The following is a 20,886-nucleotide window of genomic DNA, read 5'->3' as shown; positions in this document are numbered from 1 at the left end:
AGGCCCCCCACCAGACCCTGTGCCACTGATTATGACCCTCTGGGATCTGCTGTCCAGCAGGTGTTGATGGGGGAGATGAGATAAAACTTTCAGCCAGCCTTCACAAATGGCACTGCATTAATCACTGCCAGCCAACAAGAAAACTCAAAGGCACAAAATACTCAGATACTATATTTAAAAAGAAATAAAAGCTTAGCTGCTCACCCACACTATCTGAGACTTGACAACACCACAGAAAGCAGCATCACAGTAGACTCTGCATACCCATAAAAGACAGTTTCCTCTTCTTCCATGAAGATTTTGCTGGAATGTTTTGCCAAGAATTCCTGTGCATGGCACCTCCCTTTTTTTGTTACTGGCACAATCCACCCATGTCACACTCCTGTTTGTGGCTCTTTTACACAATGCAGGTTTTGTCACCATGAATTGCAATGAAATGCACAGATTATTTGTTTCATAGGACTACTTTGACATACACTGAAACAGTAAAAAGTGTATTCTGTGTATTTAAGAGATTAATAGATTTTATTGTTTTCTAAAATATTTTACAATACAGAGACCCAAACCAGTAATTCCTGACAATTTTAGTAACTGTCCTGTGGATGAACAAATATGTGGGTAAGTTTTTGTTGACAGACATATACATACATCCACTTTCTAAGCTTGCACACTTGGATTCATTGAAAATGATGACTAAATACATCTATAAGCTCAAAGATAAAGTCCAAGATTACCAACAGTGTTTTATAGTTACCTGGAAAAAGATTTGTTAACTTCATTACAGTGTAGCTTCCTAACATGGCATATCTACTTACCTGATATTTAGTTTTAACACAAATCTGCTGTAATTTTACAACCCAGTTTTCAATGTCACAAATGCATATTTGACACAATTACAGCTGGCCGAGTTGTAACTGCAAACAAATGTAGATTGTACAGTGTTCTGCTACAATAATCCATGTATGGACTAAATCTAGTTTCTATTTTGACTCATTAGCTGATCCACAAATACTGATTTAGAGTATATTAGTGTATTTACTGTACTTCTGAAAAATCTAATCACAGAATACTTTGTCTATGGTACAGTAATGAATATGGCAGGAAAGCAGATTTAAATATACCTAAAATTTAAACTCTTAAAATAGTCTAAATCTTATTGACACCAAAAGGCTTGATAACTAATAGCCATGCTCTTCATATTTTGGAATATCAAATTATATGTACATATACACAACATAGATAGGCTCTTAATAAAAGCATTTAGTCTATTTTACAGTCTTCTCTGTTCAAGATAATCAGCCTTCACAGATTTAACATTTCAAATCACCCAAAAATCATTAGCAGTTAAAAGGAGATTTTTTTTTTCCCCCCTGCAAACATGTGCTGGAAATAGCCACTCTTCTGGGGCTTATGCACAATTTGTCTTTCTTTTGAATGCCACTTAAGATCTAGATGGAAAACTCTTAGTTCAAGTGTCAACCCACGTAAAGAACACTTGTAATAGAATCCCAGCCTATGACACCTGCAGATATCTCTGCTACAAATAACCTTCTGTAACAGATATTTATTAAATACAGTATTTTGTTTTACAACTCCATTTACAACTTCAAGCCATGCTGACAAGACAGAAAGATTACTACAACATGGGAAGAGATTTCATTCAGTCAAATGGTGACTAAATTTATGTCATAATTTAAGTATTAATTGATAAATCAAAGCATACAAAAAGGTGCTTAACTACATAGCATTTAAATAAAAAAATACTGCATCTTTCAGACATTGATAAGAACAAATAAAAAATTAACTCTAATAATTTTTAAAATTCAAGTTGCGAGTTACTGAAGGTCACTTAAAATAACTGATTAAACAAAAGTGAGCGTAAGCCACATACCTGGGGTAGGATGAGGCATAAGCATAGAAAATGCAAAAAATGTTTAGGATCCACAATAACAGACCATGTGGGAAGAAAAAGCTTAAAAAGTGTTTTTCTTATCATACTATTTTTCAACCTAACTCCTTTCCTTTGCATTGTGTACAAGTTGTGAAAACAAAGTCAAGCTTTTGTCTTTAATTCAGCCTTATTTCGGTATCAAGCTCTCGCCTTTTCATTAAAATATATACACTCTATACATCCATTCCATTTCCTCTCACTTTACCTAAATACACTGTACAGGACTACAGAGCTCTTGTGGCACTTCTGTGTTTATTTTGTCCTTTGTCACTGGATTGGTTCCACATAGTTTGCTGGGTATAAACCAACTTGTCCATTGTCCAGGCGTCCTTTGCACCAGCCCTGCTCATCCTCGTTCTCCATTTTGGTTAACTCATCCCCTGAAGAAAAGAAGGAATATTGTTAACAAGCTGAATCCTTTTCAGTAAAACAGGAAGTTATATGACAGTTACCTACATGTCCACTCTTCCTCCCCTGCCCAATCCAGGCCCAAGAAGAAATCCTCCCTTCTCTGCTCTTCATGCCATTGATGCTAAGAGTATCTATCATTTACAGATTTGCAGATTGGATGAGAGGTCCCCAATTTCAAGAAAATAGGAAGAATCATTACTTAGAAACTAAAACATAGCTGTGGATCATACAACTACCTCTGAACCAGCAGAATAACCCTACATTTGTAACTCCCAACCTATGTCAGTGCAAGTGAAGTAAGTATTTCATTAGGCTTACTGTCTTAAGGTTTTATGTGAAACATGGAAGAAAATGCTACAAAGATTGAGTAACTCAGAATTTGCTTCCTAACTTACTGACTATCCATTCAGACATTTATGAACTATAACATAAGTTCATTTTGACTACAGTGCACATCTGATACTCCACATCCTCAGTGAATACCTTGACAGTGGAGAGCCTGCAGACTCCAAGATGCTCCATAGGAGCAAGTGAAGCTCCACCTCAGCCAGGCAAAAAAGGCCACACTGAGTAACAATTATTTCCTCCTGTGCAACTTATTTGTGTCAAGTGATTTGCCTAGATAAAACTGATTTGTGTTTTATCTCAGCAATAGGAAATAGATGATGAAGATGTTAATCACTTATTACAGTCCCAAAGAGCAGAGAGTCTTGGTGTCATTTAGGAGAATATAAACTAGCCTCAGGACTATAAATTCTTTGGTAGAAATGGACAAGCTTTGTATTAAATCTTCTCAAGACATCTATATTTATAGCTTTTCTCTTAGATAAAAAGGTTAAATCTTCATCTCCTCTAGTTTTTAAGTTTATCAGGAAACTCATAAAAAACCATTATGAACAAATGTTGGCACTTCAGACTCTACTTGGTTTACGGAGACATTTTACAATTTTTCCCACTTTTTCTAATGCTGCAGAATGAGAGTACAATTCCAAACCTTCCTGTTACTTCCATGAAGTGTGTGTTAATAAAGAGTGGAAACAAAGACTACCAAAAATTCACATTTCAGTGACAGTAAGCTCCAACAAATGCATTTGTATCAAAGCTTGGGCTTGGAAACCCAGTGATGCTGGAGATCTAAGAAAATATTAACACTTTTAAGTGTCATCTGCACAGCAGTTACAGTGAAACCACTGTGATGATAAAACCAGCACACACAGTAACATGTTCTGACAACATTGCAGGGACAACATTTACTGCTCCTATTTATTCTCAGCTGTGGAGGGCCACAGGAGGGTGAGATAGACATTGTAAATAATTATGTTCCATCCTCTTACATGCTTATAAAACCTCTCACAAGATATGAATAAAGTTATTCTTCCTCTTTGGAAGCCTCCCACAGCTGTTTGCCAAGACAAAAAACCCAAAAAACCACCAGATGTAAAAGTTCTCCACTAAAAAAAGTTAGTTTCATGTATTGAAGTACATTTAATGGACACTGTGCAGAGCATATATTCTGTAACGTATCTAGAAGCATTTTGTAGGCAAATTCTTTGAATACCCAAGGAAATCCCATCTGAGAATATCCATGTACATTTGAACAAATCCTTAAAATGCATTAAATCCTCTGCTGACAGCTGCTTAGGAGCCTATGCCTATCTACAGAGGAACACAGGATGGAGTACATTTTAAATTGGCTCCCACCCAGCCTGGTGAGCTTTTTCCTTAGTTTTCTGTGTGTTCAGTGTAAAGCTAGTCACACTAACACTTCTGCCTAAAAGCTAAGTAGCCATCCTATAATTCAGCATCTGTAAGGGGATTAATGGTCTAGCACATCATCCCTTTCCAACAATTGCATCAATCCCATAATTTGGTGGTGTAACATTGTTTAATGCTCTTCCTTCAAAGTACTAAACTCTTTTTAAGTGAAGTCTACATACATCTCACAGTTCATACCTCCTCTACTTTATTTCTACAGACCTCACAGTGGCACACACAGCTGGTACTCCAGCACAGAATACCTAACTTTGTCTTTAACCATTACAAAATTGCAGTTTTGCCAAGGAAAGACTCGTTACTGTAAACCCTTGCTGCTTCACAGGTACCAGACATATATTTCAAGAGGATTAGCATGCTCCCATTCCCTGCTGAGAAAAAAGGAGCAGTTGAAGTCTACAGAATGAAAAGTAATTTTTGGCTTGTGTGCATTCCACAGAAAGTACCAGATGTTTTGTTACTACTGTACTTCTGTCAGGGCACAATTCAGCAAAGTTCACGGACAAATAACCCATTTCTCCACTCTGGAAGCCTACAATACTTGTCTACAAAGAAGAGAAGTCAGATATTCAGTGGTTTTACTAATAAAAAAGGAAGGAGGTGAGTTAAAGGCAGAGCAGCACCACCTGAGCTAGGGGGCTTTTTGGTTCAGAAAGCACAAACTGCATTTAGAATATGACCTGGGGACACTGTTCTGAGCACCACCCTTTCTCCATCAGCAGAGCAGATGTCCTGCAGTTCCCTGATTAGCTACAACATTGACTGATTTCCTAACTTTTACCCCTAACACCCACCTAAGAACCACAGCAGGTGGTATAGAAATAGCACACTTCTTACTAACTCCAGCTGAAAGGGAGGCAGAACCAAAAGCTATCTGGAGCTTGTTTTAAAACACTTGAATCCTGTTTTTCTATTACAATTAATTTAGTTATTACAGGAGATGGGAATAAATGACAAGCAAATGGGAAAAGAGAGAAGCTCAAAGAGTGTCTATCTCTCTCATTTGCACAAAGAGAAGGTCTGTTTGCTTCTGCTAAACTACTCCAGCAATCTTGTCCTGGAATTGTTAGTTGGAAAATGTCTCCTGAAATTCTGGACAAGACAATTGAACAATTGGCTTGAAAAGCATGAACAGGAGGTAGATTTCAGCTGGAGACAGCAGCACCTGTGGTGTGCAGCCATCACACCCTCATGTCACCTTCCTATGTGTGGAAACTGTGATGGGCCTCCCCCACCAGTTGCATCTATTCTGTTCTCCCAACTCCTGTAACAGAGGGGGAAAAAGGGTTTAGGGCTCAAGGGAGATACACCACCTTAAGAAGGAAGAGGTGTACTAAGTGTACCCTAATACAACACAATACTAAAAAAACCAGGTAAAGACAATTCCTTTGCTTAACATACACTGAAGAGGGGTGGAAAGAGACAGTTAAAGAAAGTATCTGTCCATAGCTAAATTTTCAACCCTAAACAGTTAGCACTGAAGAAAGTTGGATGCCAAAAATTGGATGCTTTCCATTTAAACAGAGAAGCTATCAGTTGATTAAATACAGTTTCATGATTAGCTGCTGTGGTATTTTCCTTTAAAAAAACAACTCTGTAGAGCTGGCATTTCCAGACAGCTAAAAGCAGCAGCTGTTACTGTCACCAAGGAAGAAAAGGGAGAGGATTTTCAGGTCTGCAGGTCATTTTGTTTCACTTAAGATGGTAAGAAAGGAATATCTCAGAGGCAACCCAACATATTCCAAACAGCTTGGAAGTCAGTGCTGCCAAACAGGGGATACCAAGAAGCACTATTAGGAGGGGTGATGGTTATACAGGATCCAGAGAAACAGGTGACTTCAGAAAATAAAACCTGAAGAGAAAAAAAATCCCCTGCCTTTCTCCTTTTTGATAAATATTTTAAAGTGAATGTTGCAAACTTACCAGCTTTAAAGCTGAGCTCATCTTGCTCCTGGCCCTCATAGTCATAGAGTGCACGTACTCTCACCTCCATGGCAGGAGGGGTATCTTCATCAAAGGGATTGGTGTCTCCATTTGCATCAGTGGAAGAGAAAGGGTTGTTGGATTCTTCATCAGACCAATCTGTAGGGTAGCTTTGGTTTTTCTCATAGCTGCTAACACTGAAAATCAATTTTGAAATTATTCTTTACTGCCTTTAAAATAGGAGACTAGAAATACCACTAAGATACCCCTGAACAAGCTTAAACTCCACTCTAAGACCCAGTTTGGAAACTAACTTTCTGGTATTTTCTCACCTATCTTTAACTGATAATGCCTCATTTAAAAAAAAAAAATATTGCAATGCATTTACAAAGTTAGAAAAAGGCAAAACCAACACATATCAATCTCCCCACAAACTAGAAAAATTTCTCTATCAAGAAATCCACATAATCCATGGGATTACTTATTCTGGAATAGTAAAAGGGATGCAGTAGTTGAGGAGAGGGATTATCTGGTTTAGGATAAGGTATTTAAATTGCTTTGCAGAACCTTCCTCCCAAACCTCTATGAACCTCTACAATAGCTTTCAATGCTTTTTCTATATTGCAATCCATCAATAAAAAACTTCATTATACTGCAACAACTTGATTATTTAAAGGGAAGTTCACTGCTCAGCATGCACATGCCAGTGAAGAGAGTGGAATATCCCTAGAGTGTACACTGAACCAACAGGCAACAGGCAGCTGTTTGAGAAGGTCCTAAACAAAAAAGAAAGCAATCTTAAAAGCAGGTTTACTCAGTGAGAAGACACAGAGCAGTAAAGCTCCAGAAGCAGTTTCACTAGAAAAACATGTCAGTTTTAACGTTTTATAGGGCTGGTAAAGGAAGGAAAAAAAGCAACAGCAGTTCTGTTAGCAACTGCCAATAACCACAGTAGTTTAAAATCAAAGATCAAGCAACAAATATGGCATCTGTTAGGAAAGACAGGTTACAGTGTTGCTTACATAACTGCTTAAAAACACTTCATGCACTGACCAGCGTAGTGTTATAGAAACCGAAAATAGAAAACCCTGGATAGAGAAAGTGCAAATGTGAAAACAATTAAAAAACAACATTTCACCAACTTTTTGATCTTATTGTCCTCCTTTTCACTGACAGTACTCCCAGTATCTTCTTCATCTTCAAAGGGATTGTAACTTGATTGTACTGACTGCACTGTGTTACTCTGGACACTAAGACTGCTAATTTGGAAAAGAAAAAGCATTATGGTGACCCTATCTGTATAAGAGAACACTGTCACTGGTGTCCCACTAAGCAGTTTCTTAGCAGACCCCTCCTTCAGCCAAAAAAATTTAAATAAGCATCTAAACGAAAACCCAAACATCTATTGAGTGTAGCATAAGGCTCAAGAAAGCCTGGAAAGTCTCACATATGGAGCATTCCTCCACAATTAGAATATCCTTTGTGGACCACAATTTCTTTTCCCTACTGCCTGAAATAAAAGGCATTGCAATTTTTCTAGCCAGCTTCACTCCTTTTTAAAGCAGTTGATGTTAACAGTTTTGTATTAATCACATCCAGAATTCTGATGTGACTAAATGTGTTGCAAGTTAAGATCTCAAAGTATTGCTGTCATTTCTAGAGATGGGAAGGTAGCAAGAGACCATCAGATCAGCTACAGAAAGCTCAGTTTCTCATTGAGCTTGGTTTCCTTCAGCTCCCAATGGAAAGAGAGCTATAAAATGAAGAATAATTCCCAAATTAATTTGTGAAGTGCAGAGACATCACTAAAAATGCTTGCAGATAATTATCATTTGATTGAACGGTGATTTTTTGATCCTGTAGAGCTTAGTGTATTTGAAGGCAACAATCTTTTCCAATTAGTGTTTTTAGGCATAAAAAAACCTACCTGCTGTGTTTGTTAGGTTGTGAAACTTGGTCTCCCGTCTGGTTAATACCAGTCAGAGTCACTCCATCAGAAGCCTTCTTCTTTTCTCTTCTACTGAGAGTGCGATTCAGGTCTGCAGACCACTCCTACCAATGAATGCAAAACGTGATTGAGAAATTTAATTGAACATGTAATTATCACATTTAACTTTCAACCTGAGTTATGGAACGTACATCCATACATACAACACTGCCAATAATTACTTAAGATGAGAAATGCTAGATGTTTCATTTACAGTTCTCATCTAATTCCTGCTCCAGCACTGCAAACAGGTATCTGTGCTACTCACAAAATCCCAAGGTTACCTGTACTTCCCTGCTTGGTATTCTGAACCCCTTGAAAAGACTTAAAATACTAGACATCTGGTACACAACTGGAGAAATCAAAAGAGCTGGCCAGTGCGGATATTTAAAATATGTACTGTGAAGGCTCACAGTTTCAAATAACGCCAAGACATCTGGATTTAAAAGGTAACTCTTACATTTAATTAAAAAAGGTTTTGTAAGACAGGGTTCACTTCTCAAGAAGCACTCTCAGATGACTTACAAAGAAGTTAATTTTTAAACTCATTTTATATCGCTTCTCCTGTCCCTAAGATTTGAGCCCTTAAGGTACTTCATTCTAGATTTGGTAAAATTCATAGTCCTAAAAAGCCATCTGTAAGAGTTAAGGCTCAAATCAACACAAGTATTGACAAGAGTCATGATGCCACTTGTAGACCCTCCTTGATGTTTTGAGCCATTCAGGAGCAGATGGGACAGGCATGGTGAGATCTAAACACAACTCCTGCATCAAGTCAAAGTTAAGCTTTGATATACTGTTATACTATATATTATACTGATACAAAGCAGGAACCAACAGAAAACAAACTGGATGCAAGCAAATATCCTATGCTGAGACATGTTTCCTCTCAGAAGTCTTAAAGGTAAAAAAAGAGTCAGGAGGGAGTTTGCTACACAAAAGATGGCATTTAAGGTAAGTATTTTTATCAGAAAATGAAGTTTCGAGAGTTACTATTAGTCCTGGTTTATATATGTAGCACGGTCAGTCCAGTGCTTTCTGCAGTTCTTCAAATACCTCATTATTTTAACTTTGTAAAATACATATTGGATTTCTGAGTTACCATAGTTTAAAGACCACTGACCTATGCATATTTGCAGTTTATAATGCAATTTCATAGTCATTTGATCATGACTTTTTTACTTACGTCATCCTTGTAGCATGTAAATGAGAAAAAACTTGATTAGGAAAACAGCAACAGGAGTATTTCATTTGTTAATTACAATGCTTAAGAAAAAGGATGGTAATTTCCCCATGCAGAAGTAACTGCACTTCAGTGTTTCAGGCAAAGAAATTCTACTGTTCCTAATTTTCTTCCTCAAATGCTCTAATCTAAAGTTCCTCAATATTTTGAAAACAAGTGGTGTTTTCCATTATGGTTAATAAGGGAACAGTGAAACACTCCCGAGTTTATGCTTCCAATCCATTAATTTAATGTCTAGAACTTCTTTCAACTAAACCCATGATTCTGGTCCAACTCATTCCACTTCCAGCAATCATACACAAGTAGTATGATCTGCACTGACACGTTTTTGTACTTACTTCTTGTAGGCTATGTTAACAGAACACTACTTACAAAAACTCCTTTCTTTTGAAAATGGCATCCAGCAATAAAATGACCAACTGGGTCAAGGTGGATTTTTTTTTAATACAGCAGTATTGAATTTGAAATACCAATTTCCAAATTTTGAACTGTTTAATTCAGTCTCTCTCAGAGTCTTTGCAGCGTACAGTACAAATTACCTGCTAACAGCAGGGAAATTCTAATTGAAGTCCAAAGTCTCCCACCGAAGGGGAGAAGTAAAACAAAGGATAACATGCAGGTGTTAGAGATGGCTGATGACTACAGTAATGACTTTAGCTTAAAAAAAGTCACTGTAGTTTTCTGGTTTACCCAATTCCTCTTTCAATAGGTGCTCAACATAATCACCTCCAAAAGTTGTGGGATGAGAAGAGCCCAATGAAAACTGAGAGAAGAAAACTACTATGACTTGTAAAATGAAAAAATGCAGTGTTGGAAGCCTGAAGTTGAGAATTACACCAGAAAGAAATACTACAAAAAGCAAAGAGGAAAAAATAGACAAAACAATTCTGGGGTTAAAGTACTGTGACCTTACCTCAAACTGAGGCCAATTCATTGACATCCCTGGACCTTGATTAGCTCTAAACCACCGCAAGTCTTCAACAGCATCTGCTGTTTTGATATTCTGCTCCAGTTCACGGTAGATATTTTTGTAACTGCAAAACAAATTTGTCTTCTAATTTAGAATCATGGCAAATTCCCTGGAGAGTTTATTTTTTTAATATTTCAAAGTTCACAATAGTATTGAAAAAACTTAGAGCAAGACAGACTTTTAAAAACTGACAGACCTGTTAACTGCCTGTAAAAAGGGAAGAGTAGTCCAACAAGTAAACTTGCTAAAAGTTCACCACACCATAAAATCCTTGTTTGCCAGATTTTAAAACTATGACTCTTGTGTAAAGAAATTTAATTGGCTGTCATTAAAAATATATATATATATGGGACTTTATTTAAACTACTGAATGCCAATCTTGAAGTTTCTTTAATTTCAAAGCTTATCTACAGGACAGTAGAAACTGGTTTTTTGCCAAGTCCATTGGACTCTGTGAAAACTCCTGTTTTAATCCAATAAGAATTGTAAGCAATTATAAAAATAAAAAATCCCAAACTTGAAGCAGAGGTAAATGGGTTACACATTTTCTTGTGCAGGTATAATATCTGCTAACTGCTTGTACTGACTGGTTTGGGTACTCTCTGATTTTACTAACAGTACTATTTATATCAAACATTATGAAAAAGAACCTCAGTACTTTTTCTTATCTCTTACTCTAGTTGTTTTTCATTAACAGAATAGAAGTCATGCTGCAGATACAACTCTGATCCCCTGATCCTAGACCATGCACATGGTAATGTGCATGACAATACATTTACATCAAAGCCACCAATATGGTGCAATATGGAACTCAGAGTATAAAAAAATATCAACACAACAGTCACAAGGCTTAAAATAAGTGACACAGAACTGCTATTATATTGTTATATACATAGTTAAGCTGTTATTATACTCAAGATAGAGAATTTGTGAAAATCCTTCCAGACCAAATCACACAAAATTTAGAACTAGAATTCATTAGTGCTACATTGTCAAGGGGTCAAACTTTCTCAAAATACACTTCTACATTTCTCACTTTCTATATAATACTTGACTGCTTTAACATATGCACAGTATGAGGTTTATTCTACATCAGCAGTCATTTCATTGCATTTAAGCAATAGAGAGACGTATTTTGAGAAAGGGAATACATCCTTTTGAATGACTCACTAGCCATCAGTTAAATCAACAATAAACTTTAGGCCTACATCTGTAGAAAGCACAGCAGGCTGTTTTCTGGACTGTGCTCTTTAGCATCATTAAAGTTAAAAATCAAACTTTCTTTTCAAGACTAATTCTACATCTTTTATCTCTGTACTAAAAGAGGCAAAGGTAAGGAAATAGATAAACAGTTACAGCTGCTTTTTTCCTAGTTTCACCCAAATAGTTCTGTTCTTTGTTTGCACCTTATTATGACCACTCCTGGAGTTTTAAGTATCTTAAAATGAAATCATTGCCTTTCCACTTGGTCATTTTCTGTGGTCTTCCTCCAGCCTTGTCCATTAAGTCAACTATTTCTCATTTATTTCTGTTTTGTAGTTTCCTTTAACCTGATGAAACTGAATCAAATGGGCAGCAATTCTACCATCTATCTACTCAGAGTAAAAAGAACCTGTCTCCCACAGCAGTTCCATAAGAACTTTGAAGCAACCCAAAATGATAATGATGCCAAAATAAGTGGTTTTGACCATATCTATTGCCTGCTCTGTTTTCCTTCTTGCCTCTATGTCACCCTCTTCACTCATTCCAGCCTTAACATGTGTGTGACAGCATAGCAAGCCAGTTTGGGACACTGCTCAGGGTTAAAACCAAACTCAGTTTTTCCTTTTCTCCTTGCACTTGAAGTGCTAACCAGAGTGCATGTGATCTCTGCTATTAGAAGTGGGACGTAAAATTCCACTATTGTTACAGCACTCACTGCAAGTAGTCCTGTGTCTGGAGTTCCCTAGCAAAAGTTTAGCTTTCTTGGAATACAGTGAGGGCTCATGCAGAAAGAGCAAAGTACAGGACACGCTTGATACATATGACAGTATAAAGAGCAGATTTTGAAATTAAGAGTTCAGCAATGGTTAACTTATGGATCTTAAATTTATCCCCAGATTAAGGTAATTTCATTACTGAACTCTAATATTTTAACAATAAATGTATTGACTACAAATTTCATGCCGTCCTACACTAATAAATTCTAGTTTGTTCTCCAATAAACATGAAAGACACATAATACACCAAAACCCTCTTTTCTCAGTCTTTGATCCAGCATTTTTTGATTCTAAGCCCTGAATCCTTTCTAATTGGAACACATTTCATTATAAAATACCACAAGAATGAAGGTTTGCTGGTTCTGGCAAATGTTAGAGATAGGTGCTAATCTCAGACAAAACAAAGAATTAATCTTACACTTTCAAATTGAAGCAACACATTAGAAACAAATCAGAACTCTGAACTCTGACGTATTTGAAGCATTTGTTACTTTTCACAGAGAAGTACAGTAAGCATTAATTTTGAAGTTGTTCAGCTTTACCTTGCAACGTTGGACAAGTCAAGGTGTTTCTGAACTTCCAGGAGCACCTCTCGGAAGAAACGCAACCGTTTTTCCTCAAACTGCTGGCACTGTTCAAATACCTGCTCCATGTTCTCCATATACTGAGGAGTAGCATTATCTAATTCTTTCAGTGATTTTTCATACTTTTCTTTTGTCTGGGGGCACAAAACCAAACTGTTAGCAATATGTTTTATTACTGCCCTACAATACAGACTTAGCGATGCACTAATGGCCAAGGTTTAGGCCAGAAGTTGCCAAGCTGCAATCTCTGTCCATGACCACTGTACCACACTAGGGCACAACGAGAGTTATCTAAGTAAACTGCAGAAACAGTTACAATAAACCTCCAAGCATCTTCTCTGGCTTTTTATCAGAAATCATGACAAATGTTAATGTAACACCAAAGATAAAAACCAAAGGAGCTACGGAGTATATCAGAGCAGAAAGTCTTTCAAGTTATTGAAGGTATTTGGAGACCTTTTAAAGTGCTGCCTTTTCTCCTTTAGTAGTTTACATAGTGCACTGAGTTATGACCAAAACCCCAAACGTTGTGTACATCCTTGTGAACATAAATTGCATACACTGTGAGCTCAGCTAACAGATACAACCTCAGACTCTGCACTGATCTACAGAAGCAGTCCACAGACAGGAACTTAAAGATCCCAACTGATGGAACATAACATTCCAGATCCCAGAACAGCATTCTCAAAGGATAAGGACATCCTTGAGGAGTCACACGTTAAAAGCTTCTCAGTAGCAGCCCACTGAAGAGATAAAGCAAACTGTGCAACAGAACAGCATTGATCTAAAAGAATTATAGCAGCTTGATTAAAAAAAAAATGCACTCTGCAGTCAAGAATGATGATGTATTTAGATGTCATCAAGTTTTAGGCATCTGTCTCTCAGACTCTCAAGTGAAATAGCTCAGCCCTCACTAATAAACAAGTGGAACTCTGCCCTAGAAGTTTGCTGGCCTACTGTGCTTAGTTCCCTGCTGAAAGTACTTAAATGGAGGCCATACATTATTCATCTTCAGAGTAGAAAAATTTGGCAAGAACACATTCTTGGGAGAAAGCTGACCTTTGGTACAGGACTGTAACTGACAGAGAGCTATGTGAACTGGTGTTCACAGCACATTCAGGAGAAAAAAGAGCTTCAATAAGACCAAGCTATAGGTTAAAAAAAACATACAGTATACCTTTAGTACGTCTTGTTTGCTTTTTTCCACTTTGTCTTGTAATTTCTTGAGCTGTTCAGGATTCAGAGCTGGATCAGCTTTGCTGTTTGTTTCTCTGGATATAGCCAGCTTCTCCTCCTTGCAGGCTGCATGGTAAGCTTTCTTTGCAGCTTCCACCTACAAAGGAGATTTGAGTCTTTGCATCTGGGACAGTCTACAGCAATCATAAAATCTTTGCCATAAAATCATGTTGCAATGAAGAAACTGTCAGGTTTTGTTTCAGGATGTTTTTTCTTTTTTGAGGGCTGAAATTGTTTTCATTTAGGCCAAAGAATGAACAACATGTAAGAATCAACATCAGGAAATTACTGGAGCATTCTTTCACCATACAAGAAAGGTCACTCATACAGCTTAGAGAAGTGTTGAACAGACTCAATAAAAGGTTTACAGAAAGTCCCCGACTGAACACTTTTCCCTCATGCCCATGTTTACCTGCTCCCCTTCTTCTACCAACCTGTTACTTAAGAATAATGTTACATGAGAGGGGAAAAAACCCACAAACAATTATTCCTTCATTTATTTGAGCAATTTGTAATTTTCAATTGCATGAGATCAGATACTGTTAAAATGATAGCTTAAGTTCCACTTTTTCCAGATTTTCACTGAACTCACCAAGATTAGGAGAGACCAAGAGAAAAATATTTATTTTCAGAAGAGGACAGAAAGCAAGAGATCTTTAAGAGAAAGGAGGGTCCAGCAGAAAGAATAGGGAGTTTACTCCCTTATAGAGATTTGAAACATTAGTATATTATAACACAGGATATCTAATACATAATCTACTGCTGTACCTCTTTCAGCTTTTTTGCCCAGGGTTTCTGAGCTTTCCTAAATCCATCTTCTGCTTCTTTGGTTTCCTTAAATCCTCCCATCATTTGCTTATGAAACGCTTCCTTCTGCCAGTTCTTGATTTTTTCAAAATCTTCATTCATCAGTGAACCTTTTACTTCTAGATGTAGTTCACTCACTTTTTCAGCTTCTGACATAAAAGCACACCAAGCCCTTTCTACTGTTCCATACTGTGGGCCTAAACACAACAAAAAGTGTCATTCTCAGTAACCATCACCCACATGGAACTTATATTCCCAAGAAACTACCTGAAACTATTGACTTATATTCACTTGTAAACAGCAACGTTGATGCAAACCTAGAAAGGGAACAATTGCTTTTCATATAAATTTAGAGTATTATAAACTTTTAAGCCAGAAAAAATAATATTCATTTAGTCTGGAGTCCTTACCCCTGTACCACAATTCTCAGTGTTCCACATGTGAGCTCCTCTATTAACTGCCTTCAGTTTCTCAGTGTACTTTTTGAAGGGTGAATAACCATGAAAGGACAAACTATTGCAGAATATATTAAATGGGTGTCAGTTTAGCCTTCCTTAGAGCAATGTCTAGGTCTTTAATTACTAGTCTTTCCCCCACAATCACTGCCCCCTTGTTATTCAGAATCCCTTTACAAACTATACAGTTAATTATCCAGAAACAGACAATTCTCTAGAACGTAACTCAGCCCTGGAGGCAAGATTCATCTGCTTCAGCAAGAAACAAGCAAACTTGCAAAAGAGCAGGCCTTTGCTTGGTTGGGTTTTTTATCAAAAAAAGCTTGGTCATTTGTCACATTTCTGAGCCTCTCGCAAAGACTCCATTATAGGCTAAAACACAAAATATTTCTACTTTGTACTTACCAAAACAAAGATATACAGAAACATTTTTTTCCATTTGAGAAAGTTGTCAGAGTTCAAACTCAGAAGGCATTACCTTTCTCCACAAGCTGCTTCCACCTTTTAGCCCATTCTGTGAGCTGCTGAGCATAGACCTTCTCTATCCGTGCCCGCTCATGAATACAATTCATAAGATCATTGCAAAGTCTGTGGCCATCATCAATTCGTTTTACTGTCCTCTTGTAATTTCCAACCTACCAAGAGACAAATACTTAATTTCTGCTTGAAAGCTCTGAAAACAAGATAAATCTCTAATTAACACAAATACTGTTAACTAAGAGTAAGATAATACAGCAGGAAATAATCCATTATGGAATTCGGTTCATTAATCTTAAATCAATTAATCATAAAACCTAACTGCAAGAATATAACAAAGGCTACAAGCTCCCCTGTAAAAAATAGTTGTTAATTTTAAAAGTGAAAGCTTTATTATATTTTATTAGGCCTGCAATGTAATTATGGGCAGTCACCACAATTGTTCTGCATTATTATTTCTTGGTAATGTTCTAGATAGTGGAGAAAATGAAGAGAAATAATAGAGTATTTCTTCCCCTCTTCATTGTTTATTATCAAGTACCTAATACCTTAATTTTATGCTGTGTTTAATCTTTCAGGATTAATAAAACTGCACAGACATGCAAAGGAGCATTGCAACATCTCTATCAACCATAATAATAGTTTTTAAGAATGCACTCACTGCTGACAAACCAGATAGCAATTATTTCCAAAGTATACTCTAGAATTTAATGTGGGAAGATACTGACAGCAATGACGTGGAGCTCCCATACTTAGAATTGTAAATACTAAAAACCCCACAGCTGCTCAATGTACAAGCTACAATAAAATGAGGACATGGAGCAAAATGCACACTATATAATGAACATCCACTATATAATTAACACTCCCTTTTCACACACCAACATGGAATAGCAAATCTAAACGTCTGAAAGGACAAAAAGCCTTACACACTGCTCCCAGAGTAACATTTCCACTGAATTCAAGGTCACTCAGCCTGGCTTTTGTAAACATTAAACAAGACCTAAGAACTCTGTTAAGAGAATTTGCACAGCCTATTAAATATCACAGCCAGTTTCTTATCTGCCCTAACCACCTGACTGAAAAATGAAGATTAGCAGCAAGGCAGTAGATTAAACATTCAAATACTCAAAGCACGCTAGTCATTCTTACATTTGAATCATACCTGCTTCCCATCTGACATACAGAAAAACATCCAACTTTTAGGTTCATTTACTCAGAACTTTGTCAGCTGATGTACATGCAAGCCATTTGCTTGAGAAAAATGGTATACAGGGGAATATTCTTAAAAGGGAAAATAATCCCTATATTAAATGCTGGAAGAATACATGACTACACTAATAAATACAGACAGATGTTAGGACTTCTCATTAAATCTGGGAAAAAAATAAAATCAAAACTATCAATAACAAAACCATTCCTCTTAGACAGTGGCTTCAAAGAATTCATTTGAGCACGTTTTTTCATTTGGACTAGATCCACTTCAACAGATCAAAGGAATTTAGTTAGCATTTAAGTAATGCATTAGTTAGCAGTCACTGATTCATCTAAATCATGTAAACAAATGCATACACATACCCCCTGCACATTTAAACATAAGCCACAATAGAACTGAAGATAAGAAGCTACCAGAGAGAGTCAATGCATCCATGTCAACTGATTGCATCTATTACCAAGAAAGCATGAAAGATAACCTCCTGTTTTCAGGAGAAGTGCAGATCGAGGAGCAGGCAGTTATACCTACGTCATCAAAGTGTTAAGGAAATTAAATACCTCCAAGAATACTTTCTACAGTCTTTGTAATGAAAGACAAATCATTCATCTGCTCAAAATTACTCCATCTGTAGGTTCACAGACAAGCAGATTTTCAAAACAGGTTAGCTTGGCACAACTACTGAAGCCTTATATCAGCATCAATTTGTGTCTCCAGCTATGTGCCCAGGGATTTATGTCTGTAACATGAACATTTCCTTTCATAAATCTTCACTATTAAATTAGCATTTTAAATGCTAATATTGAATGAGAGCTGGCTGCCTTGTGGTACATTTAATCCTTTCATTTTGCATTGTCTGAGCAAACTCTAATCTCATGGTAACATCTAGCAGTTGCCAAATTTCAGGCAGGTATTCAGAGAACTGAACCGAGCTTACCTATGATGGTCCATTCACTGTTATCTCATTAGGCCACCTTTTAAAGAGCTGCATGCACACCACGGATAATTCACTCCTCCTCCCAGGAGGACTGAAGGAACTCAGCATCACAGTTTAGAATCAGCATAAGGCGCAACCAGGCCTACAATACTAGAAAATAACCTAGTCTTGCAAAGAAAGCCTTTTACACTGAAATTTGCCCTATGAAGAATGCTAGAATTTTGGAAATACAGCATTTCTTCTGTGTTTCATGACAGAGAACATAAGTTATATAACTTGGCATGTAACACTTTAAAAACCTAGTGGTTTCTTAAAAAAAATTGCATTTTAAGTTATGGACGCTGCAATGACAAATCTTTGAGAAGAGGAATGTGCAGCCTTGTCACTGTAGGAGATGAGGTTTGAGGCACAAGGTCCTTAGACCACAGAGCCAAGTAAAGGGAAAAGAATTCCAGCTTTTATGTCACCAAGGAACTACCAGATTAACTGTAGATAAGTTAAAACAATAAATGAAAAACCCAGAAACACACTCAAGACATCCTGAACTCTGAAAAGCATTATGTTATACATTGTTTATTCAAGACTCCTTTTTCCAGTTTCTGAGGTTACTGGCAAACATTCTGCAAGACTTCCCCCTTCCCCTTCACAACAACTATTTGAGCAAATTAAAAATGAAAAATTCTTCTATTTGTAGCAACTGGCCAGGAAAAACACAAACAAAAAAAAATCCTGTGCTTCTTTGTTTCAGGTTTCAGTCAGAGCCACATTTACATAATGCCCGGCAGTTTTCAGATTTCTCAGTGAGCCCTGTACAGTACATGAACAGATGTGATTTTGCTAGTTAGAATAACTTTCTGATCATTCTGAGCATTGGGCTATTTCCTGTTAAACAGACAGCAGACAACTAAGACATGAATGAAATTATGACATGACGTTCTAAGTTTCCATGTCCTACAAATAAAATACTTGTTTCAGAAAAGTAAATTGTAAGATTACAAACTTTCTTACCATTTCAAGAAGAAAAACAGATATTTAAAAACTATACCCTACTTTCATTTTAGTATCAACATTACATCCATCTGAAAGAGATAGTTTATTATAGGATATCAAAATCAGTTGCTGTTTACCCTCATTTTTCAGAAACACTTCAAAAGGAAATAACCAAGAGTTTATTTCTTAAAAATACCACTATAATGGTCACTTTTTTGATGCAATCAGTTAATTCTGTGAAAATTGTGATTCATAGTTTTTTGTCACTCTCCCTACCTGTTCTAATTTGAAGTAACTATCTGTTTTAACTCTTTTCCACTGCAAAAAATACTGAGCTTTGCTACTAATAAACCTCAGTTGATCCTATTTTGCCCATTTATCTCTCACAGGCATTATAGATGGCATCAGGTCTCCACTTAATCAAGAAAGCATTCCTTCTGATTTTATAATTTCCTCTCAGGCATGAGCACAGCAATGTCACCTCAAACCCTCTGCCAAATCTAAGATTTAGGGACTCAGTAATATCCAGAAAATAACACAGAGGCACCCTCTGATGAGGCATTGATCATCCTATAGTTGGCAGTCCAGGCAGCTTTCTTTAGACCAAGGGAGCCAAGCACTGTCACTGACAGGATCTTTAGTGGGAATATCTAAGAGTTTACAACCTCATTATTCTACAATTTCAACGCACTAAACACAAAGGAGTCTTAAATTATGTAGGCTCCTTTACCTCAACTGTTAGACTTTTATTTTAAGGCATATTCATAGAGCAGCATAAAAGCCTAGAGTGTTAAACATACTTTGCAGGTTTTTCTGGTACACAGAGAAAAAAGAAGAGTATTTTCATTTGTTAGCAGCCCAGAAGGTGGCAAACGTTCAGCTATTGCTAAACTCCTCTTAAGTAATTTCAGCATATCATGATAATCACTATAACCACAAATACTTCAGGAGTTTCAAATGCCTGAAGATAGAGTTGATGTCAACTCTTTTTCCAAGCTTGCAGAGCTCATTCATAACAAGTCAGCCCTTATGAACTGGAACCATTCAAAAGAAAGCCAACAAGGGTATTTTTAGGGGCAAATACTCCTAGGCACGAAACAGAATAATAAGCTCTAGAGGTTCACAGTGAAACCCACACATCAGTGGCCAGCATGGGGACACACACTATTTCCAGCATTCCATTGAACCATGAGCAAAATTTCTTTCCAGCTACGTCAAACAGGAAGTTTCCAAACATTTCAACCAGCACTAACATCTATAACCACTGTGTGGTTTTTATAAATAAAAATAATTATCTTGCTGCATAATTTGCACATACACAGTCCCAGTACCTATGAGTGCTAGCTCTGGGGAAGTTTATGCATATAAATTCACCACTGGTTACAAGAAAAATCCTGAGGAAGCTCTTAAACACACAAAATCTTAAGCCAAATACACCAGTAAAGCAAACACCTGGCACTATAAATGAAAAATATTCTGTTGCTCAAAGTTAGGAGGAGATTTAAAAAACGTCTATGTGACAGGAATCTACTGTTGCAGAGTCCAAATATTTTTTATCCAGAGTGTTTCATTTGGGCCTTGCTTTGGTTGGTTTGGGGGGGATTTTTTTGGGTAGAATTTTTTTAGTGGTTTGTTTTGTTTTTTTTAATGTGGTTAGAAGGGGGCAGGGGACAATGGCAATGCAAACAGTGGCCAAATTTGATTCACTCATCCTACACAGGGGATCAGCTTCCACTGTCTGAGGCTGGAAATCTTATATTGCTAGTGGATTCTCAGCAAATCCTTCAGAATGCAACAAAAGCCCTGTGTTCAGCACTTCGAAATGCACACCAGGTCCTGTCCTCCAAGGGAATCGCTCACAGCACTAAAATAATCCCAGCTGCAGGTTTAGCAGCTGTTCAGAGTGACTATTTCTGTTTGGGTAGTAGGTGTTTTAAACACCCCTGCAAT

At 37.0% G+C, this 20,886-nt stretch overlaps 1 protein-coding gene across 7 annotated transcripts in view; it reads right to left on the bottom strand.

Moving 5' to 3' along the window:
• Nucleotides 1–497: 497 nt before the first annotated feature.
• PACSIN2 (protein kinase C and casein kinase substrate in neurons 2) overlaps nucleotides 498–20,886 on the bottom strand; it is a 53,929-nt gene continuing 33,540 nt past the window's right edge. For 3 of the 7 annotated variants that reach the window (XM_032107809.1, XM_032107811.1, XM_032107810.1), the window contains exons 3-12: nucleotides 15,798–15,954; nucleotides 14,826–15,061; nucleotides 13,999–14,154; nucleotides 12,780–12,955; nucleotides 10,202–10,322; nucleotides 9,232–9,237; nucleotides 7,986–8,110; nucleotides 7,201–7,317; nucleotides 6,059–6,255; nucleotides 498–2,331 (exon numbers count right to left, since the gene is read on the bottom strand). In XM_032107809.1, coding sequence (XP_031963700.1) covers nucleotides 2,219–2,331; nucleotides 6,059–6,255; nucleotides 7,201–7,317; nucleotides 7,986–8,110; nucleotides 9,232–9,237; nucleotides 10,202–10,322; nucleotides 12,780–12,955; nucleotides 13,999–14,154; nucleotides 14,826–15,061; nucleotides 15,798–15,954 — 1,404 coding nt within the window. In that variant the 3' untranslated portion in view covers nucleotides 498–2,218. The remainder of the gene's footprint in view (nucleotides 2,332–6,058; nucleotides 6,256–7,200; nucleotides 7,318–7,985; nucleotides 8,111–9,231; nucleotides 9,238–10,201; nucleotides 10,323–12,779; nucleotides 12,956–13,998; nucleotides 14,155–14,825; nucleotides 15,062–15,797; nucleotides 15,955–20,886) is intronic. The other 4 variants (XM_032107812.1, XM_032107815.1, XM_032107813.1 and 1 more) reach the window with 4 other exon arrangements.

This window comes from Corvus moneduloides, chromosome 4 (genome assembly GCF_009650955.1).
Source record: "Corvus moneduloides isolate bCorMon1 chromosome 4, bCorMon1.pri, whole genome shotgun sequence".
Lineage (NCBI taxonomy): Eukaryota > Metazoa > Chordata > Aves > Passeriformes > Corvidae > Corvus > Corvus moneduloides.
The sequence above is the reverse complement of the archived record's forward strand: the minus strand, read 5'-3'. Positions and strand labels throughout refer to the sequence as shown.